Source organism: Haemaphysalis longicornis, unplaced genomic scaffold (genome assembly GCF_048455015.1).
Source record: "Haemaphysalis longicornis isolate Haplotype H1 unplaced genomic scaffold, Haemaphysalis longicornis Haplotype H1 scaffold_6, whole genome shotgun sequence".
In the NCBI taxonomy this organism is placed as follows: Eukaryota; Metazoa; Arthropoda; class Arachnida; order Ixodida; family Ixodidae; genus Haemaphysalis; species Haemaphysalis longicornis.
In genome coordinates, this window is record NW_027526407.1 from 188,588,557 (window position 1) to 188,612,546 (window position 23,990).

General features: G+C 50.1%; 1 protein-coding gene across 1 annotated transcript in view; it reads right to left on the bottom strand.

Annotated features, from left to right (window-relative positions):
* Positions 1–23,703, bottom strand: part of LOC144142121 (uncharacterized) — a 38,563-nt gene extending 14,860 nt beyond the window's left edge. Inside the window, exon 1 of the mRNA XM_077673526.1 lies at positions 23,297–23,703. Within this exon, the coding sequence (XP_077529652.1) occupies positions 23,297–23,674 (378 nt within the window). The 5' untranslated portion in view covers positions 23,675–23,703. The remainder of the gene's footprint in view (positions 1–23,296) is intronic.
* Between the last annotated feature and the right edge of the window lie 287 nt (positions 23,704–23,990).

Genomic DNA, 23,990 nt, shown 5'->3' on the forward strand with positions numbered 1-23,990 from the left:
GCATGTAACCATCTGGCGCACACGGGTGTTTGGGATTGTATCTACAACCCTCCCATGGCTACCTCCTCGGTCTCATCACATCAGGAGCCTGACCCTCGATCCCCAACCGGATTCATTTCTTATTTGGCCCCAGTGACACCGGACGTTCAAGATGAGTAGGAAGCGACTTACTGACGCCTTACAACCAGGACTTATTTTGTCTCTCAATTGTCCTAATATACAGGGGGAAATCATTGCAAATAAGGTATACGCTAACTCAGCGTATACTCCAGCTATTATCGATTAATGAACTCATCCCCATTCCGACACTCCCCGTCGCACTGTGACCCTAATTCTTATATAATATGAACATGCCGTCATTTTTCCCGGAGTCGAGATGAACTGCTCGCTTTCCACATCCTCCCGAATAGTGCGCAAGAGCAGTGAAACATCGCTGCTCGAAGGAATCACGCACTTTTCGTAAAAAAAAAATGGCCTGTTTAGAGTTGTTGGATACGCGAACGACGACCCCTCCTTCTTGTCCTCTCAAAGAACTCTTAAAGGAGAGTGTGCGAACTGGACAACGGTTACACTGCCCCTGGAGTGTGCCCTTATTAAGGCAATGGGCAAAAACTGTACAATAGTTATAGGATTCTTCAATGTGTTTTCAAGAACTCGAGTGCAGTGTGCAAGAACTGAAAGTGACTTTTCAATATCCAAATGCTCTTCCCTCCCTTTACCTTACCTCTTCTCCCCTTTCCCACACCAGGCCGTCTTGTCTTATTCTCATTACAGCAGAAATCAATCATTCAATCTTTCACTTCGGCGTTTTCGTGTTACAGACGCAATCAGCGAGAACACTAAATCTTTCCATTAGGACTCTGCGGTTTTGTCTGCATTACCTCTTCATAGTATCAGTTGAACGATAGCAACGAATTAACCCTGATAACGGTTTTCTAATTTACTCTAACGTCAATGCTGGCGTTCGAACCGTAAAATTTGAAAGTTTTTCTCTGCTCCTGATTTTTTTATTTTGTAGAAATAAAATAACGCCCGTGTCCAGGGTAACTTTAAGACAATTCGGGCATTGTTGTGTGTCGTCAAAAAGCCTGCTTTCTGGCAAAAAAACGTATGGTGGGGAATGTATTATTCAGTTGTTTCAATGTAAAGCTTTACTAATCTCGTCCAGTGGTTTCGCCGTGGTGCGAAATTTGACCTTAACTTGACCGCAGTTGCGCCGTACCCTTTGACAACGCATCATGTAACTCTCCGGGGCGAGAACCGCCGACGGCTGCGTTCGCCGATGCCGATGCCTCTTACGTCAACGCGCGCGTATAAAACGGAGATTTAAGACTTCCGGCTTAAGAACTTGCAGCTGTGGACTTGCAGGATTGCGGTTGTAGAGTGAAAAAAATGCAATGTCGCTGTCTGCGCTTTACTGATGGGCGCTCACCGACGTAGCTTTTTCTATGTTTGGTACAGCTATGGTATTAGAACGAACGACCTTTACTATCCTTTGAGTTCCTAGGGTAGAGATAACACTAGCCGTAAACAGCGCCAGTTAAATATAGCCGTACGCTCCGCAGGCGACTAAATGTAATATGAATGCTACTTATGAAACACGGAAAGACACACGCACACGTTGCTGCCTGAAAAAGTGAGCTATATTGCCGCAAACCATGGTTATCGAGGTCAGGAAACTGGCTTCGCTATAAGCGACACTTCGTTGAAACTGACAATTTGTTAAGAATAAGTATGACGTCCTTTCTATACACCGCATTGACAACAATGAATTGCTTAACATAAAGCGGGACTTGGCTTTTAAAAGGGTGTACTGTTATTTGCCTCCGGAGCTGAAGTAATCGTATACGAACGACTTGAGTACTTTCCACCCACCCACCATTCATTTGTCGATTATCTACAGCCCTGTTGGTTGCGTTTATGTGATGTAAAGCTAAGTTCCTCTATATTTCTCTATTACATAGCACAAAGCCCGTTGGTTTGCGGTATGTAATGTCCACCTCTGTTCCATAAATATATAGAGTGTTATCTTCGATTTCTAGTGATTTATATTCCTCTGGAATTCACATCTCAAAACGCCGGAAAAAAAACAACAGACGGCACAGAACAGGATCATTTATGTTTGACTATAATGCACAGCGCAAAAGTCTAGGACAAGAGACAAGAGAGGGCACAGGACAGGCACCTGTCCTATAGCCCCTCTTGTCTCTTGTGGTATTTTTGCGCTGTGCATTAGACCTAGTCAAATAGAAATATCCAAAGGACTATCCTATGCCCGCTTTCGTCTATCTCATCCTTGTGTGCTGCGCTGCCCATTCTAGTCGAAGCATAACGACGTCGTCGTCCTCAATCACTCCGGCACCTTACCGACGTGTGGACGATGTCTTCGGTTGCGAAGCGCCCGTACGCGTCCAGAAGCGGACCCTCCGTCGCTTCGTCATCGTAAAACCCCGGCGCTTTTGCAGACGCAGCGTCGGCTCCAGGACTGGTGCTAGATGAAGAATTTACAGGCGACACCGGGACTTTAGCCGCGCTTGAGGGCTGTTCCTCGGTGGCGTTGGCCGTGACGTTATTGGATCCGCCCTCCTGGAGGACGTATATGGCGAGGGCCGCGGCGCCAATGCACGCGCCCAGCACGACCCCAACGCAGAGGCAGAAAGCTAGGCACGCCTGCGGGTCGACGGGTGGATCGGGCTGCCTCGTTGTGCTTATTCTCGACATCGACGACGCATCCTCCGCTTCTGATTCGTCCGCGTCGTCGTCCGCCATGAATGGGCCAGGGGAGGGCCTCCTGAGCGCACTATGGTGGGCGGCAAGCGGGGAGCCGGCTTCCACTGGGTGATGATGATGATAGTGATGATGCTGGTGCTGATCATCGCGCAAGAACTTCCAGGGAGGGCAAGAAAACAGGCCGTCGTCAGGGACAATCCCACATGTTTACATTATTTACACAGAACCGTCCTGAACAGCGATCTCGATGTCTCGCCTAGTTGCGTTCTACAGCAAAAGGGGGAGGAGTCCCGACAAGAATAATGATGGTGAAAAAGGACACCAAGAGCCATGACGCCTACGTAAATAATTTTGCAACTGCTATTGACCATGCTCATATTAATGACGGAAAAAGACTTAAAATCGAAAACCGTTCGGAGGAAGAATAAGAACGCTTTTAGCGGCATCACTATCACCATCACCACTGCAACTCCAATCACCATCATCGCATGCGTTTTACGATCATCATGATCCACGCGCTTGTTTTAAAGTCACCCGAGCCAGGCCGTCACAAATGGAGAACCAGTTTTGGAGGAGTTCTAGCTACGAAGTCAGAATAAATGAGGCACCCTTTCCAGCAAAACGTCTGGTGCCGTCTCTCTTGCCTGGCATGCGGTCTACAACTGCCGACTCCCAGACGTGATCCGATTACCGCTGCACGTCACAGAGAACACAGTAGATCCATGACAGACGACGAGCATACCGAGCCTTGGCCGCCGGCTACGATCGTCGCCTCTTCCACGGCACCCCCTCTGCCATCATACTAGGATCGAGGTTTCGCCCTCTGGTTCCTGCAGGTCTAGGACTGCATTAAGCTGACCAAGACTACTTCGCAGTCGATGATATACCGCCGCCTCTCGTGTCGTCTCTCCCGGCGTGTGCGGTGGATGTATTCACGGACATCGTTACTACTCCCAGAGTTGCTCTACCGGCAAGAACATGCGACCAGTTCCAGACGGCTGCTCGAACGTGCTACCATGTCTGCGCACTCCCGTACTAGGGAGGAGCTGGGAGACCGGCGGAAGAGTCAACTGTTACAATGCATGCAGCAACTGCTTGGTCCTCGAGCACACACCCCGGAAGATGCCCTCTGTGCGTCAACTTCTCCTTCGGCGGCGTTGGCCATTGCCTCCACAGCGGATTTGAATGCGCTCGCCGGGCTGTTGCAACAGGAAAGTTGCAAACGAGGAAGAGGGGATATTTCACATTGATCCCAGTGCCATGCACCAATCACGAATTCCCACAAGCACCATGTATCTGCTATCCAATCGGAATACCATCATCGGTAGCGGGTTCCCAAGAGGAATATCACATTCAGCGGCTTCGTTCCGACGGATTCTTGTCATCGCGCTCCCGGCGGCTCAACCTTTTTACAGTTACCTTTTTACAGTTACAAAGAAGATGTGGGACCAACCGAAGAACGCGACGTTCTGAACGTGCCGTAGTGCCGGCGTTCGCTTCTGCGTTCCTTTGGCGCAGCAAATTCAAATCTTCCCTGTAAGTCTTCGCCGTCAACATGCCCCTAATTCGCGCAACCTACTCAGGGGGATCGGTCAGTGACAGCATCCGTTATTCTCATGGCCAATTCCGCTACCTCCGTTTGCAGTGACCTCAACATCTCCGCAAGCGCACATGCTTGCGAAATGCAACGAGATGGTATATTGATGCATTCCGGCATTACAGGAGGTAGCTTAAGTGTTTGTGCCTTTTGTAGCGTAAGCTATACACTGGCCGAGGTTAAGCAGTTTCGCGTGTGTCGTGAAGGGCCGTTCTGCGCAAGCGCGAGGAGCATTGGATCGGATTGGCTTGGATTGGCTTGGATTAAATTGGATTGTGTTGGATGGAAATCTAACCCAATTGGAGTGCGGGTGTGTAGAGATTTGGGCCTGCACATTCGCAGGTCTGCGCATTCCAGAGCAGTGACGTCATAGCCGCGGCAGACGCACTGGTGTCGGCGCGTGCCTAGCTGTGCGCCTCTGTTGCGCAGTAACGAAGTCTGACGCTGCGCCGGAGCCGCTTGGTAGCCGTTTCACGTGACTCCTGGAGAGCCGTGCTGCGCATGCGCGAGGAGAAGTGAGTGAACTGGATTGGATTGGATTAGATTAGACTGGATTGGAAATCGTTTTAGCAGCAGTAAGCATGCAGGGTTACTCAATATATTAGTAACCCTGGTAAGCACGATATTCAACTAATCCTAGAAGACCAGTAAACCTAAGAATAACCAGCTGAACCTTAGCTCACGCTACGTATAACCTGGCATAGCCGAGCTAAGCCACTGCTAATTTTTTTTTCTTTCAGATTTTATTGTCTGGAAAATTACTCGCGGAAAAAGGAAAACACAAAACTCCGGCATGAACCTCTTGTGTTACTGCTAATCTGATTCAAAGAGTCGAACTGAAAAAAACAGTTCATTTATGGTTCGTTTGACTTCATTTCCTTCTGGGTCAGTACCAGTAAATCCCATGCCGAACCGGTTCGTAAACCGGTTCGCCGAGTCGAATTTTTATAGTAACCGGCTGTGAAAAAAATATAGGACAAAACCCCATACAAAGAAATTGCAAGCAAGGTTTAATCTAACGATTCTTTTGTTCCTATAAAACCAACGCAATTCCCCACTGAAACTTGCTGTATATATGAAATTATGAGGATTAGGAATTCATAAGGATTATAACGCGTCTAGTCGTAACTAAAGAAGACGTTATTTCGAAAAACATGAAATCACGTGATTTCTTGCTCCTTGCATGCATGCCATTATCAAGGTGATGGGTTGTCTCTTCGGGTGGGTGACAGGCGAAGCAGTTGCTTTCAGTCAACTTATTTGAGGGCGCTGCTTTATATTGCGCGCGGAAGCACCGTCACGTGGTATTTTTCATATTTCGCGGGTTTTCTTTATCAGTCAGAATAAATGAGTGCGCTATTAGTTCGTCGCTGAAAATACCGCAGTTAGATGCCCCTCGTGGGCACCTACAAGTGCCTCATTGACACTTGATTGATTAGGACAGTAATTCTCGGGTTAGATAATTAATTACAACCAAGTAATTAAGTCTCATTAACGAAAAAATACTGTCCGCTTCTCTACAGTACAGCAAACATCATGCACTAAGTATCTTGGTGCATGATAGCTGGGACAACATGTATACGTAGCGTTATAGGAGCGTTTAGCATAAGCTTTAGGCAATTAAGTTAGTTAATAGGCGTGTAGCAAGGATAACGAGCAGCTGTTGTAACGCCATCAGCTTATCCGGGTATGCGCCACATCAAGAAAGAGTGCCATGCGATCGTGGCCAATCTATGCACGACGGTATGCGCGCACGCTGGTAGCAGTGGAAGAAGAAGTACGGCAGAAGGTGCTTGGCGCGTGTGTTCGGCCATCGTCTGTACGCTTGTTCCTGCGCTCGCCTTGCTTCTGCTCCTGCCAATAAACAACGTTGGGTCTACTACCGGAGGGTCAACTATATCCCTTACAAGTGGTGAAGGTCAGGTGTTTCGGTCCCATCCTAGAGCTTAGCAACCGAACGCTGTCCACGATGAACCACGAATCCGTCCAGCAGCCTTCGTCGGCGGCACCAACCGTCATCTGCTCGGGCGCACTGCGCGAGCGGGATCCACCCAAGTTCAACGGCACCGACGGAAATGATGCTGAGGACTGGCTTTCCATGTACGAACGTGCGAGTAACCACAATCGATGGGATGACAAGAACAAAGTCATCAATGTCCCCTTCTCTCTCACCGGCCTCGCGGAAACGTGGTGGAATAATAACGAATCCCGCAACAAGACGTGGTCCTCCTTCCGCTGTAACTTCATGGAAGTCTTCGGGCGCCCTACGGTGAGAAAGCTTCAAGCCGAGCAGCGGTTACGTGTGCGAGGACAGCAGGCTGGGGAGACGTTCACTAGCTATATAGAGGATGTCATCGATCTGTGCAAACGCGTCGACCCCTCCATGACAGAAACAGAGAAGGTCCGACACATCTTAAAGGGAGTCGATGACGACGCCTTCCAGATGTTACTATCCAAGGACCCCCGAACTGTCGCTGACGTCGTCCGCCTTTGCCAGAGTTTCGACGAGCTGCGCAAGCAGCGAGCCCTCACACGGCAAGCTTGTGTTCGGTCGCAGCCCGTATCAAGTGTGGAGGCAGTATATGAAGGGGACCCTGCGCTGTTTGCGCGAATCAAAGATTTCATTCGGGAAGAGGTGGCTCGCCAAGTCTCTCTCCTGCCCTACATCTCAGACCCGCCTTCCACCCTGGCGCCTTCATCAAGGAAGAGGTCGCTCAGGCACTACCATCGGCTCAGCATAACCTGCCCGTAGCTGCGCCCCTGACTTACTCGTCGGTAGCAGGACGGCTATCGCACCAGCCTGCTTCGTTCTCTCGCCGACCTGTTGTATGCCCACCTGCCGCTTCCTTTCCTGCCGCCTCCTTTCCATCAGCGCCCCGTGCTCCAGCTTCATTACCAGCACGACCGCCGATAAGCCCCGTGAGCAGTCCCCAGCTAACGGGTGCGTGGCGCACGCAGGACAATCGTCCGATTTGTTTTGCATGTGGCACGCCAGGGCATGTCGCTCGCTACTGTCGCCGCCGCATATTGCCGCCCGCCGCCAGCTATCCCCAGGCGCCTTTTTACGCCACCCCTTACTTTTCGCCGTATGCCGCTCAACCAGCGCCGTACAATTTGCCCCTGAGCCGATTGACCGTCCAACTTTCGCTGGCCGCCGTTCAAGTTCTCCACGTCGCCGTTCGGTGTCTCATGCGTCGCCGCCCTACTAATGCCGACGAGCAAAACTAAAAGCCGCAGTTCCGGAGGCAAGAACTGCGTCGCCATCGAATCCTTGAAGTCCTCATTTCTCGCCTAAAAATGTTATCGACGTAATTGTGGAAGGTGTCCCCACCATTGCTCTCATCGACACTGGAGCCGCTGTTTCGGTCATCCACGCCGACCTCTGCCGTTCTATTCGAAAGGTCATGGCGCCCCTTTCTGGACCCTCGTTACGCACAGCCAGTTCATAGCCTATTAGGCTACTAGCCGCCTGCACTGCTCGTGTCGTCATCCAGAACAATTCCTAAACTATTGAATTCATCGTGCTGCCAGCTTGCTCTCACGACATCATCCTCGGGTGGGACTTTCTTTCCAACAATAACACTATCATTAATTGTTCCCGTGCTGAAGTCGAGCTTTCTTCTGTTCTTTTCGACGGTTCCTGTAATGCCGCTACAAAATTACTCGTCGCTGAAGACACCGACGTTCCGCCCAGCTCCTCCGTCATCGTGCTGTACCTCTGTCCCCGACGCCACTGTTTTGTTTACGCCTTCTGTCATTTTCTTTCGCCTCAAATGCCTTCCGCTACCTTCCGCCGTTTTGACTGTGCGTGATGGCGCCACCACTATGTTGGTGACCAATCCGTCAGCGACCCCGTGCGCTCTTCTACAGGGAGAAACACTTGGCTTCGCAGAGCTTGTAGATGCTCGTGTAGTTGTTGACGTATCAGGTTTTCTTTCTCACCTTGAGTTCAGTCAACAGAGTGCTTCTCCATGTTCGCCCGGGCTATTGCCATCCGATGCCTTTGCCCACTGCATCGATGCCAATCTGGATGCAACCCAGCGAGAATGTATTACTTTATTGCTTTCGAAGTTTCGTTCTTCCTTTGATTGCACGCAAACCTCGCTGGGCCGCACGTCTACTGTTACGCACTCAGTCGACACAGGATCACATGCTCCACTTCGACAGCGCCCATATCGTGTGTCTCCGACAGAGCGGCGAACCATTGAAGACCACGTCACAGATATGCTTCAACGAGGTGTTATTCGTCCCTCGAAGAGTCCGTGGGCTTCACCAGTGATTCTGGTTAAGAAGAAAGACGGCTCTATTGGGTTTTGCGTTGATTATCGCCGCTTGAATACCATCACAAGAAAAGACGTGTACCCTCTTGCGCGTATCGACCGTAGGTGCGGTCACTTTCAGTTCAAAAACCCCTTCCCTTCCCTTTGACTGCCCTCTCAAAGCGTCTCGCAGTGCGCATGTGGCAACGGCCTACCCTTTCCCCGGACTCAGTTGTATGCTGGTGAACTCCCAAATGAGTTCAAAATATCCCCAGTCCACTTCCTTTCCTCTTTCTATATCAATAAAGCACAATCAATCAATCAACCAATCAATCAATCAATCAATCAATCAATCCTTCTTCCGCGCGGCTGTTTCACTTTCCCGTCACGCGCTGCGTCGCCCTTTCTCTCCTCCGATCCCCCTTTCCTGGCGCGCGATACCGTGTTCATGCTCCTCGGTCCGCGTCATTTTCTGGTGCGCATCGCTCGCGCGCACACCGGCTCACACTGGATCGCGCGCTCGACGGCAGGTCAGGGATTCAAGGTGGCTGTCTGTGTTTTTACTGACTTCACCACGTCGGCTTTTTCATCTTTTATTCAAAAGCTACGGTGTTAGAACTAAACATCATTCCTATCCGTTGAATGGGTATACTCGGTGACAACTTAAGAACGGCACCGAAAGTTGCCGCTGTGCCTTATCACCGTAGCCGGATGTTTCTCCGCGCGGCGCAAGTAGGGCGTTACTAAGAATATTTTGAACATGGCGTGAGATGCTCCCGTGCTTTTTAGTACTTAATATGCTTATAAACGACTCCAGTAACGGCAAATAAACTGCGTGAGACAAGGCAGACGATATCACGCATTCACAGCAAACCCCTTTCAAAACGCGCGCGCACTGATGTGACGTGCCCGGCACTTTGGCGGAGTGATACACTACATGAGGTGGTGCCGTTCGTGAGTTGTAACCGAGTATAGAGTAGATATCACAGGTTCTGTTAATAGCGCCAATTAAACGTAGTGGTACGGCCCGCAGGCGACTCAGGTTATGCGACTGCTGCTTAAGAAACACGGAAGACCTGTAGTGAAGCCCACGCACGCGTCGCTGTCAGAGAAAGTGAGCAGTATTTCGGCAAGCCCTTATAATGGCCAAATTTCCCGGACAGAACTGGATTTGCTATAACCGACAATTTGTTTAAAACGGGTATGACGTGCTGCCTATACACCGTAATGAAGACAATGATGCGCTTCACATTAAGCGCGATTTTCTTATAGTAATGGTTTACTGTTATTTGCCTCCGGAGTTCAACTATTTCTATACGAATGGCTTGAGTACTTTCGACCAACCCTCTATTTATTGGGCGAATTTCTACAGCCATGTTAGTTTGAGATATGGAATGCCCATCACATTAGTTTCTGATAGAGTGGGAGCTTGGGCTTGTTGGTGGTTCAAATTCGACTACAATGCACGTCGCAAATACAAGGAAAAGAAACAAGAGGGACTATAGGACAGGCTTACTCATATTCGACTAGAATGCAAACCACAAAAGGCAAGGCCAAGAGAGCGCACAAGACAGGCACCTGTCCAGTGGCCTCTCGTTGAATTTTGCGTCGTGCATTCTAGTCGAATATGAATCACCAACAAGGTCTGTCCTGTGCCGTCTCTCTTTTATCTTGTCTTTGTCTTTTGCGCAGTGCCCTCCAATCAAACCACTGACAACGCCCTCCACCCCAACCACCCCGGCCCCTTACCGACGTGTTGGCGACGTCATCGGTTGCGAAGCGTCCGTACGCGTCCAGCAGCGGACCCTCCGTCGTTTCTTCCTCGTCAAACCCGGGTGCTTTCGATTCCGTATGGTCGGTTCCGGGGTTGGTGCTAGATGAACGGTTTGCCCGCGACACTGGGGTTCTACTGGCGTTCAAGTTCAAGGGCTGTTCCGCGCTCGCGTTGCCAATGGGGCTCTTGGATCCGTCGTCGTTTAGGAGGAGTATGGCGACGGCCGCGAGTGCGGCGCCCAGTCCCAGCACGACTGCGACGCAGCTGCAGATGCACAGGCCCGCAGACCCTCCGTTTTCATCGCGCTTCGTCTTGGTGCTTATCCTAGACACCGAGGACACGTCCTCTTCCGCTTCCTCCTCGTCGGCCATGAATGGGAGAGAGGAGGGCCTTCTGAGCACACTACGGCGGGAAGCGAGCGGGGAGGGCCATTCGACGGCACCGCTTCTTCCTCCTCTGTTCACCTGGTTTCGACTTGGAAACAATGATGATGGTAATGATGATCATGATGGTGGAAGAACTTCCAGGGAGGGCAAGAAAGCAAGCCGTCGTCAGGGAAAAGTCCATATATGACATCATTGAGAGACCATTCTGTGCAGCCATCTCGATGCCTCGCGTAGTCGTCATCTACAGCATAAAAGAGGAATGAGTCCCTACAAGGATGATGATGGTGATAGCTAAGGGCTTTCTTTGCAAACGCCAAACCATGCCAAATTATGCCTGCGCAGTAGTTCCGCTATTTCTGTTGACCCTAATAGTATTTTGATTTCACTGCTAAAGTCTTAAACGACCATTTGAGGGGAGAAAGCGGATAGGAAGAAAAAATACTTTCCTAGCGGCATCAATATCATCATCACCAATGCATCGCCGACCACCATGACTGCGGGTGTTCCAGCCGCATCATCAATCGCGCTGGTTTTGGAGGAGTCCACGAGCTCAGAATGAATGAGGCACTCTTTCCAGCAGGGCGTCTGGTGCCGTCTCTCTATTGCCTGGCGTGCGCTGTACAAATGGTGACTCCCGTTCGTGATACGATTACCGTTGCACGTCACAGAGAAGACACCTGATCCATGACAGATGACGAGCATACCGAGCCTTGGCCGCCGGCTACGATCGCAGCCTCTTCCACGACATCCCCGCTACCATCATACTGGGATCGTGATCCCGACCTCTGGTTTCTGCAGGTCTAGTGCTGCTTTGAGCTGGCCAAGACTACCTCGCAGTCGATGATACACTGCCGCCTTTCGTGCCGTCTCTCCTGGCTTGTGCGGTGGATGTACCCACGGACAGCGTCGCTGCTCCCAGAGTTGCTCTACCGGCAAGAACATACGACCAGTTTTAAGACGGCCCTGTTCGAACGTACAGCCATGTCCGGGCGCTCCCGTATGTGGCAAGTCCTGCCTACGGAGGAGCTCGACGACCGGCGGAGGAGTCAACTGTTACAATACATGCAGCAACTGCTTGGTCGTCGAGCGCACACCACGAACGACAACCTCTGTGCGTCAACTTCTCCTTCGGCGGCGTTGGCCACTGCCTCCAGAGCGGATTTGAATGCGCTCGCAGGGCTGTTACCGAAGGGAAGTTGCAACGAGGAAGAGAGGACAATACCCATTGATCCCAGTGCCGTGCCCCATCACCAGGGTCGCGCCTCTGTCATCCCATCGGAGTATCATCATCGGTAGTGGGTTCAGATTCAGCGGCTTCGTTCCGACAACTTTAGAAAGTGATCACGCTTCCTAAAGCTTCACCAGCAAAACCCCGTTACAGTTTGGTAAGATTGCATGGATTTCACAAAAAAAAAACAAATGGCTGCGGCTTAGAACAGCTAACCTTAGATATGCAAAGCAAAAGCTTGGCTTAGTCTGGTTGAGTCTTGGTTTCGCTCGGTTAACCTTGGATTTACTGCATTGCCGACCTCGTCTAAAAGCCGTTCGGTTCCGTGCAACGTTCAGAGGAGCATGCCGGGCGAACACGGCGTTGGCCGGGGCTAATGCGGCGAACGCGGCGTTCATTCACGGCGAACGCACCATTTCTCTTCGCCGGGCGCGAGGCGATTCACGTTATCCGAGACGACCCAGCGCCGCACTCATGGGAGGCTGCGCCGCAGCGCCGTCGGCGACCGCTGCACGTTCGGCGCAGAACCACTGAAAACGTGGCCTTGTGCGCAGCGCCGACAGCAGGTCCCGCGAATAACGCGATGCGCTTCGAGGGGTTTGTTGCCGGGGGTGCGTCTCCCGTCAAAAAGGTCATCTTGTGCATCCTCCACGAAGTTAGTAGTAAAGTAGTAAAGTAGTAAAGCTTTGCTTTGGAAGTGGCCAATGGCGCACTGCCCCATGGAAGACCAACACAAGAACACGGCGTTCTGAACGTGCCGTAGTCACGGTGTTCGGTCGTGATACCCTGGCCGCCCATTAATTCGTCCCTTCAGCTCTATAGCCAGCGCGGCCAATTCGAAACTTCCCTGTTTGGCTTCGCTGTCAACGGCGAAGCCAAATTCACGCAACCTACCCAGGGGGACCGGCCAGTGACAGCATCCGTTATTCTCATGACCGATCCACTTGCCTCCATCTGCAGTGACGTCAACCTTGCTTTCGAAATTAAACGAGAAGGTATATTGATACAACCCGACATTACAAGATGAAGATTAAGTGCTAGTAACTTTTTTTGTGTAAATGTTATTCGTTACATGACAAATTAATCGCGGGAAAAGAAACAGTTCGATTAGGTTTCGCTTGACTTCATTTCCTTCTGGTTCAGTAGCAGTAAATCACGTGCCGAACCGGTTTGTAAACCGGTTCGCTGAGTCGAATTGTTATAGAGACCAAATGGGAAAAAAATGGGGCTCAAAGCGCCCACAAAGACAAAATGCAAGTACAGTTCAATCAAATGATTGCTTTGTTACAATAAAAGGAACGCAATTGCCTACTGAAACGTTCCGGAAATAAGGAATTATAGGAACGCGGAAGTCATATAAAGAGTATAACGCGCGGAGGCGTAACAAAAGAAGATATTTCTAAAAACAATAAATCGCATGATTTCGCACAATAATAACGACTGGCACAGTTTCATTTTTCTATTATGAAACAAGTGAGAAATCAGATCCTATGTTTTCCGTATACTCCATATATGGAATTCATACGAAGATTGATTTGTCATTTCTGGCAGCCTTATTGAAGTAAAAGTGACGTCAAAATTTTTTAAGGTTATGCACTAATTTATTGTCACGTGCTTCTTTAAAATATGCCTTGTTTTACAGCGGCCTTGTGTCAAGATAGGTAAGAACCAGTACTTAACTGAACTCAAAGCTGCAAAAATGAAATTCTTTTCCGACGACCTATTATCGATTCTTCAATCAAACCTTAACAAATTTTCGCGCATGCTTTCCCCTACGTCACAATCTAATCGATTAGACCTCACTAATGCTGACGGAGAACCAATCGAAGCCGCACAGTGCGCTGCTGCTTTGAAGGATCACTTTTCGTCTGTGTTTTCCTCTGCTAATACCACTGATACCGTAGCATTGCCGGATCCTGCAGCTGTAGCGATGCCGGGAATTGAAATCTATCTAGAAGGAATATTTAAACTGATTAAAGATCTAAAAGTTTCATCTTCGGCGGGCTGTGACAGTATTAACAGTAAATTACTAAAAAGTACCATTTCAGTCTCTAGCCAAATGCTTTACTTGATCTTCACACAATCATTACAAACAGGAAACGTACCAGACGATTGGAAGAAGGCTAAGGTTACTGCAATTTTTAAATCAGGCAACCGCGCAATCCCAGCAAACTACCGACCTATTTCCTTAACGAGTATCCCTTCTAAAATGCTCGAACATATCATAGCTTCAAACCTAATGACTTATCTGGAACCCAATTTTTTTCCTTGCTCATTAATATGGTTTCGGAAACTACTAGCGGAATTAACACATAATATACTTAACTTCATGGACGAAAATCTTCAAACTGACACCATATTTTTAGATTTCGCTGAAGCATTCGACCGTGTCCCTCATAACCTTTTACTCTCTAAACTATGCAACCTTGGAATCCCTCTCAACATAATTTTCTGGATAGAAAATGTCCTAAAAAACCGGAAGCAGTTCACAAGCGCTAACGATTCTGACCCACCTCTCTCAGTGCACCTGTCATCGTCACTATCATGGTCAAACCATATTAAAATCATCTGTTCGGAGGCCTCACGCACCCTCGGATACCTGCGCCGCAACTTAAACTTAGCCTCGCAAGACATTAGAAAGTGAGCTTATGAAACTTATGTGCGACCGAAATTAGAATACGCTTGCTCAATCCTGCACCCCTCACAAACTTATCTTACTAACGATTTAGAACGGATTCAAAACCGCGCTGCCCGTTTTATTTACTCCCAATACTCTAACGATATTAGCGTTACTGCACTGAAAGAATCATTGAACCTGCCGTCACTTGAATCTCGTCGTATCATTTCTCTGTCCTGTCTTCTGCATGCTTGCTATTGTCATCCTAAATCACGGCACGTCCTGCTTCAACCATCACACAGAACTTCAACCCGCTTAAAAACCACAGCCATCCTATCGCACCTATAAATGGACACACATCTGCAATAATCACCTCCTTCTTTCCCAATGGGATTACACTCTGGAATAAACTAACCGATAATTTAGTAACATGCATCAACCGCCAAACCTTCCGCAATAAACTAAAAAATCACATGTCACAATCCAACTGAATTTACTGGCCTCGTGCCAGTTTTTACAATAATTTTGAAGTACTGTTTAAAATGTTTCACAGTACTCTGAATGTTTACCCTTGTACATTTACGTTTACTTTGTACTTGGTAATGTTTACTGTATACTTTGCACTTTGCACCCTTTGTAATATTATTGTTGTCTGAATGTTTATCCTTGGTACCCTTTGAGTTTTGTTCCGTTTTTTTCTATACTTTGTACGCCTCCCCCCCCCCCCCTTACGTAATGCCTTCGGGCCTTTAAGGTGGAATAAATGAAAGTAATGAAAGTATGAAACTCCGTACTCCCGCAACTCCATATATACGGGACGTTGCAGAAGGGTTTAACGTAAACATTTGACAGTTAGGTTAGGTAACAGGCGAAACAAAGGAAGTAGTGACGATTCACTGGCCACTTTCTCGCCCAACCATTATATCGTCACAAGGACAAGTTCCTACGATCAGCGGACGCCGGCGAAAGCGGCGTGCCTGCTCTACTTTGGGCAGTAAAACTTCCCCCAAGACACTGTGTCGCTTTTCTCCATTTATACTTCCTGACCTCTCCGCTGACCTCAGAGTTTTCGTCTCTCAACCTCTCGAGCGATAATTATCTGCGCTAAGGTGCAAAAGCCACGCCGTGCGAGCTTCCCCGCCAAAACAGGTGAAAATAGCAGTGGCTTAGCTCGGCTATGCCAGGATATACGTAGCGTGAGCTAAGGTTCCGCAATCCAATCCAATCCAATCCAGTCTAGCCCAGTCCAGTCTAGTACAGTCCAGTCCAGGCCAGTCCGGTCCGGTCCGGTCCGGTCCGGTCCGGTCCGGTCCAGTCACTGCTCCTTGCGCATGCGCAGCACGGCTATCCAGGAGCCACGCTAAACGGCAATCAAGCGGCTCCGGCGCAGTGTCAGACTTGGCTACTGCGAACGCAGGCGCACAGCTGGGCAGGATTGTATTGGACTAAATTTCCAATCCTATCCCATCTAATTCAATCCAATCCAATGCTCCTAGCGCTTGCGCAGCACGGCCTTCAGGGTCCACGCGAAACTGCTCAACCCCGGCGAGTGTAGCTTACGTTACAAAAATTAAACCCAGTTACACCCACAGTGGAATCTGCTTAAACAGTAAAGATGTGGTTATGTTCAACGTTTATAAATTAAACGTTGGGTTCTGTCGTGCCGGCTGGAACGCCAACGGGTGCTCGCCCCAGAACGGCAGCGCCGTCGCCGCGCAAATACTACGGTTGGCGCAAAGAAATCGGCAGCTAAACGTAAGCGGCGGGAGGCTTACGAGACTGCGAGACCACTGCGGCGTCTATCGGTGGGTCTGGGTACTTGGTTCGCGGCACGCGTCCTCAAACGGCACAAAACACCAGACAACGAGGTCGAACTGATTTGGACCCCCGCGCACTCCTCCCTGGTCGGCAACAACATCGCCGACTATTACGCCCGAGACATGTCCCGCCGGGAAGTGGAGGAGACGGGGGTCGACTCCTTGACACCAATCACTGCGTATAAAGATATCATTACAATGTACAGGGAAAATAGACAAACGCTACCTGAGCCTCATCACTCCCTCACCCGCAGGGACCAGACGATAATACGCGGAATACAGGCAGGGTCTCTGGCCCACCCAACACTACTACATAAGATGTATCCGCACCAATACTCCGAACTGTGCCCGTTCTGCAACACTAGCAAAGGAACGTTAAAACACGTCATCCTAGAGTGCACCGCACTAAAGGCACCAATACCGGACACACCCTCCCCTCCCCCCCTTCCCCTTAATGAGCGATGGGAGATCCTTCGGCTCAGCCCCTCCGCAAACGTCCACGCGAGCCTAGCGGCCCGTGGGCGGGAGTTGCTAGCCCGGTACGGGGCCTGGGAATGAGGCTCCGCTCCCATCGACGGGTCCCCCCCACCGGAGGGGGCTCACTCTTTCGCATAATAAAGTTTGATCAATCAATCAATCAATCGACCCCTTTGTGGCGCACGACTTATAGCAGCCGGACGAAAGGGCTCGGCCTACGACAGCTCCGCTGTAAAAATTCGAAATACTCACAAATTACAGCCGTCTTCCCACTACCGGACAAAAATAGTGCCCGTCAGGCCTCGCGAAAAAGGAAAATTTCCCGGGCCACGAATATTTCCATCGGCTAGACTTGGCCAGCGCATGTCCGCGACATCCCGGCCGTTAAACTAAGCTAGTAGGTTTTTTTTTTTTTTTTTCTGGGGGGTGGGGGAGAGGGGAGAAAAGGGCTCGAAACTGTCTGGCGTGGGGTGCCGACACCTTACCAGTCCCATGGGGGGTTGGGGAGGGTTACAAAGGAATGCAGTGATGGCGTAGAGGTAGAACACCCGCCTCGCGTGCAGAAGGACCGTGGTTCGAATGCCGGTGCCGGACAATTCCCACCGGATTTAAAAAAAAAAAAAATCCGCGTATTGATGGAATTGCACAAAGGGGCTTGGGGTGCGGCCTGACCCCAGCGACCATTGCCGGTAATGCACTCCCTCACCAGAGCAGGATTGGCCCCCCTGGTGTAGTAATGGCCACAACCTCCCATGAATACGCCAACTAACCCTCGGCCCTCAGTCCCCAGCGGCTGCGAAGCAACTGACCACGGCGGCGGTCAGACCTGTGACGCAGCAGAGGGTGCTAAGAATCACTGGATCCGGACAGGCCGCCAATGGAATCTGAACCTGCCAACGTTTAACGCGCGAACCTTATCTAGCGAATCAAGTCTCGAGGTGTTGTTCGAGGAATTAGAGGGCATTAAATAGGATGTAATAGGGCTTAGCGAGGTTAGGAGGGCAGGCGAAGCCTTCACGGTGCTGAAAAATGGACACGTCTTATGTTACCGTGGTCTAGAGGACAGAAGAGAACTGGGAGTGGGATTTCTAGTCAATAAAAGCATAGCTGGCAACATAGACGAACACTACAGCATTAACGAAAGGGTAGCTGCTCTTGTAATTAGGCTCAATAAAAGGTACAAGCTCAAGGTGGTGCAGGGCTACGCGCCCACATCCAGCCACGACGACCAAGTAGTGGAACGCTTCTATGAAGATGTGGAATCGGCAATGGCTAAAGTAAAAACGCAGTATACTGTAGTTATGGGGGACTTCAATGCTAAAGTAGGCAAGAATCAGGCTGCAGACAAGGCAGTTGGGAACTATGGTCTGGGCTGTAGAAATAGCAGGGGGGACCTACTAGTTGAGTTTGCAGAACGGAATAACCTACGCATAATGAATACCTTCTTCTGTAAACGGGAGAGTCGGAAGTGGACTTGGAGGAGCCCGAATGGGGAGCACAAAAATGAAATAGACTTCATATTATGCGATTACCCTGGCGTCGTGCAGGATGTGGAAGTGCTCGGAAGGGTAAGGTGTAGTGACCACCGTATGGTAAGATCTCGAATTAGGCTAGAGTTGAGGAGGGACCGCAACAAGCTAGTACGAAAGAAGCCGATAAATGAGCAAACAGTAAGACGTAAAGTAGAAGAATTCAGGATCGCGCTGCAGAACCGATATTCCGCCCTTAACGAGGAAGCCGAGCTTACTACACAGGAAGCCAGCGACAACCTTACACGCATTCTCACGGAGTGTGCAGTAGAAGTCGGGGGCACTATGGCTAGACAGGATACTGGCAAACTTTCACAGGAGACGAAAGATCTAATCAGGAAACGGCAAACCATGAGAATCTCTACCGCAGCTGACAGAATAGAACTAGCAGAGCTCTCGAAGTTAATCAATAAGCGCAAGACAGCTGACATACGGAAGTATAATATGGAGAGGATCGAATCCGCTGTAAAGAACGGAGGTAGCCTGAAAGCAGTAAAGAGACGTCTTGGCGTGGGGAAAAATCAAATGTATGCACTTAAGGATAAGCAAGGCAATGTCATCACAAATAGGGATAAAATAGTCACAGTGGCCGAGGAGTTCTATAGGGATCTGTACAGTAGCCGGGACATACAGGATAATGCCGAACGAGACAGTAGTTCAGAGGAGATAGACATCCCACCAGTAACGACCGAAGAAGTAAGGAAGGCTTTGAAAGAAATGAAAGGGGGCAAAGCACCTGGTGAGGATCAGATAACAGCAGACCTCTTGAAGGATGGCGGAGAAATTGTACTTGAAAAACTGGCAAACCTGTATACGCAATGCCTAATGACCGCAATGGTACCGGAATCTTGGAAGAACGCGAACATCATCCTAATCCATAAGAAAGGCGACATGAAAGACTTGAAAAACTACAGGCCGATCAGCTTACTGTCAGTCGTCTACAAGGTATTTACCATGGTAATCGCTAACCGAATCTCTGCAACCTTAGATTTCAGTCAACCTAAAGAACAAGCAGGGTTCCGTAAAGGTTATTCAACAATGGACCATATTCACACGATCAATCAGGTGATAGAGAAGTGCGCTGAGTATACTCAACCCCTATATATAGCCTTCATAGATTATGAGAAAGCATTTGACTCGGTCGAAACCCTAGCAGTCATTCAGGCATTACGGAACCAGGGGGTAGACGAGCATTATGTAAGAATACTAGAGAAAATCTATAATGGGTCTACAGCTACCATCATCCTCCATAAGGAGAGCAGTAAAATACCTATAAGGAAGGGTGTCAGACAAGGAGACACAATCTCTCCAATGTTATTCACAGCATGCTTACAAGAAGTATTCAGAACGTTGGATTGGGAACAGGTGGGAGTAAGGGTTAATGGAGAATACCTCAGTAACCTCAGATTTGCTGATGACGTTGCCTTGCTAAGTAACTCAGGGGACGAATTGCAAAGCATGCTTTCCGCACTGGGCGAACAAAGTAGAACCGTGGGCCTGAAAATTAATATGCAGAAAACTAAAGTAATGATCAATAACCTCGGGACAGCACAGCAGTTTGAGATAGATGGCGAGGCAGTGGAAGTGGTAAGCGAATATATATACTTAGGCCAAGTTGTGACCCCAGATCCCAACCATGCGGCAGAGATAATTAGAAGGATCAGAATGGGGTGGGGTGCATATGGCAGACATTATCAGATAATGAATAGCAGCCTACCATTGTCGTTGAAGAAGAACGTGTATGACAGCTGCATCTTACCGGTACTCACCTACGGGGCAGAAACTTGGAGGCTCACTAAGAGGGTTCAACTTAAATTGAGAACGACTCAGCGGGCAATGGAGCGGAAAATGATAGGTGTAACATTAAGGGACAAGAAGAGAGCGGAGTGGGTCAGGGAGCAAACTGGTGTTAAAGACATATTAGTAGAAATTAAGAAGAAGAAATGGACTTGGGCAGGGCATGTAATGCGAAGGCAAGATAACCGCTGGTCATTAAGGGTAACAGAGTGGATCCCTAGAGAAGGCAAGCGCTGCAGGGGGCGGCAGAAAGTTAGATGGGCAGATGAGGTCAAGAAGTTTGCGGGGATAAATTGGTCGCAGTTGGCACAGGACCGAGGTAATTGGAGAATAATGGGAGAGGCCTTTGCCCTGCAGTGGGCGTAGACAGGCTGGTGATGATGATGATGATGATGATGACAAAGGAGGGGATAGCAGGAAGTACTAGGAGAAAATTTAAATAAGATAGGAGGTAGAGTTTTCAATTTTGGGGAGGGCGGCAACTGCTACGCGAGTGCGCGCAGAAAGGATCGCCGAGCGGAAGGGGTTCCGTAAAGGCGAAGGAAGGAGCAAGGGCGGCTAGAGATAGAGGTCAGTGACAGGAGGAATGCGGCAGAAGTGCTTACAGGAGTACCTCACCTCCGGTGGACAAGCGTTTTCATGGCTGCGCTTCGCCAGAAGCTTACAGCGCAGAAACACGAGTGCAACAAAAAAAAAGAGAGAAAAGGAACCGGAGCGGCTGCCGGAAGTGTCTACTCTCACGACAGGACTTCTAGATTGAGCTGGGTGAGAACGGTTCCCTGTGGCATTCCTACCTCCTGCCGGCAGAAAAGACACTGCCTAAACCACACCCAACTTTATCCAACCCATTGCAAGGTAACGTAACCCAACCCAACAGAGCCACACTGGAAAAACAATCTATCCGACCCAACCCAACTTATAAGTCCCATCGTATCATCAGCACCACCATCAGACCACCATCATCAGCAGCAGCAGCAGCAGCCCACTAGGTCCATGCAGGACGAAGGTCTCTCCCATCGACATCCGTCCCGCGCCGCTCGAGTCCATTTTTGTAGCGTAAGCTACACTGGCCGAGGTTGAGCAGTTTCGCTTGGACCTTGAAGGGCCGTGCTGCGCAAGCGCGAGGAGCATTGGATTGGATTGGATTGGATTGGATTAAATCCAATCCAATTGGAGTAGTGTGTAGAGAGTTGGGTCTGCACATTCGCCGGTCTGCGCATTCCAGAGGAGTGACGTCATAGCCGCAGCCGACGCACTGGCGCCGTCGCGTGCCCAGATGTGCACCTCCGTTGCGCAGTAGCCAAGTCTGACGCTGCGCCAGAGCCGCTTGATAGCCGTTTCGCGTGGCTTCTGGAGAGCCGTGCTGCGCATGCGCGAGGACCAGTGACTGGACTGGACTGGACCGGACTGGATTCGACTGGATCGGATTGCTGAACCTTAGTTCATCATCATCATCATCATCATCATCATCATCATCAGCCTATCTACACCCACTGCAGGGCAAAGGCCTCTCCCATTATTCTCCAATTACCTCGGTCCTGTGCCAACTGTGACCAATTTATCCCCGCGAACTTCTTGATCTCATCTGCCGATCTAACTTTCTGCCGCCCCCTGCAACGCTTGCCTTCTCTAGGGATCCCCTCTGTTACCGTTAATGACCAGCGGTTATCTTGCCTTCGCATTACATGCCCTGCCTACGTCCATTTCTTTTTCTTAATCGTAGCGTGAACCTTAGTTCAGGCTACGTATATCCTGGCGTAGCCGAGCTAGGTAATTTCTTTTTGCCTCCGAAACGGGGGGGGGGGGGAGGGGGAGGGGGGATAGACACTGGGCAATGTTTATTTTGCGGGCAGGCGGAAATGAGCGTTCTGTTGTTCTCACGGCCCATCCCCAGCAGTGACAACCGTGAGTGCCAGAGGACTAAACAAAGCGGCCTAACTCAGTGGCCTAACCGAAAAGACTTAACGTAACGAACCAATAATAACCTAAGCTGAGCCAACCACCATAACCAAACCTAACCCAGCCCAACTACATCACACAAGATATCTTAAACCACGGCAGAATCTGCTAGTAGAATACACTGCCTTTAGGTTACGTTTTAGGTCAGGTTAACACAGATGCCTGATTGTCTTTTCAGGAAAACTGCCGGGAGAAATTTCTTGCGGAATATCTCCCGGCTGGTTGCAGAATAAACGCTGCCTATAACTTTACCATGTTTTGTGTAGTGATATTCCCGATCGACTTATCGTGCTTGTCACCATTCGCATCTCGATGTATATCGCGGCATATTGTCCCTCATCCTCCCAACCCCTCTCCGTTTTTTTCGTTCTGTCGTCTCAGTTTGTTCAGCCCCATCTGGGGTAGCAAGGCTTACCGTCAGTGCATGGGGCGACCTCAAGTGTTCAACAAATCTCTCTCTCTCTCTCTCTCTCTCTCTCTCTCTCTCTCTCTCTCTCTCTGTATTACGGGTGCCGAATGAGACGGACCTCAGCCATCAAGATGTCCCTTTGACAACTCCGGCTCCTTGCCGGAGCGGACCCGCCGCGATGGCTCAATAGCTATGGCGTCGGAGTGCTGATCCCAAGGGCGCGTGTTCGATTCCTGCCGCGGTGGCTGCTTTTCTGATGGAGGCGGAAAGTGAAAACGCCCCCCCTCCCGTCGGTAGAGATTTTGGCGCGCGTTCAATGTCCTGAACAGTTCTACGGTTCTCATGTCCTGTGGTTCTGAACAGTTGAGCGCAAAGAACAGACATCAACTTAAAAAAGGACACAAGGCAGAGGCACTTTTTTTCAAAGGCTTGGCCTTTTTTTTCAGTCCCTGTCTATTCTTTGTGCTGAACTGTTCAGAACCATGGAATACCAACTTGGCCAGTCGATCCCGTTGCCAAATCATAGGCCAAAACTTATCCGGAGGCCTCCTCCACTACGGCGTGCACGGTAGCCCGCGTTGTAACTTCGGCGCGTTAAACCCCACAATCAATCAACTTTCGATCGATCGATCGATCAATCAATCAATCAATCAATCAATCAATCAATCAATCAATCAATCAATCAGTCAGTCAATCAATCAATCAATCCATCCTCACCGGTGTGGTGGCGGCGCCGTCATCGTTTGCGAAGCGCCCGAACGCATCCAGCCTCGGCGCGTCCTCGTCCAACGCCGTACTGTCGGTACTGTTAGGGCCGACCGGCACCGGTCCGAGAACCGAAACCCCTCCTGCAGCGGCAGAGGCCGCAGTGCTGCCCTCTTCGGTCGCGTTCGCAGTGGTGTTCTTGGCTCCGGAGTCGCCGAGCAGGACGAAGGCGACCGCCGCGGCGGCGCCGCACACGCCCAGCACGCCCACGACGCAGAGGCAGAGGCACAAGCTCGAGCCGCCGCCGGCGGCGGCCTTCTTGGGCGCGCTCAGGGTCGACGCCGTGGACACGTCGTCCTCCGCCTCCGATTCGTCCTCCTCCGAAGCCATGACGACGGAGCAGTGACTGGCGGGGGAGGACGCGCTGCGGTGGGCTCGGGGACGGGGCTGGAATTCGGGAGACCCGCTTCGTCGTTCTCTGCTCGCCCGCGCTCGCCCGGCTTCGCGCGCTTTTCTTATCCGGAAGTGGTGGTGGTGGTGGCCCGAAAAACGGCGCATGCCCAGTTAAGGGGATTGGCCAAGAAGAGTTGTGTTTCCATTGTAATCAATCATGCGAGGCAAAATAATGGAGCAGAAGAAAGAATTTGGTCAAAGTTCAAGAGAGAGAGAGAGAAAACACGAAACAACAACAGAGAGAAGGGTAGGA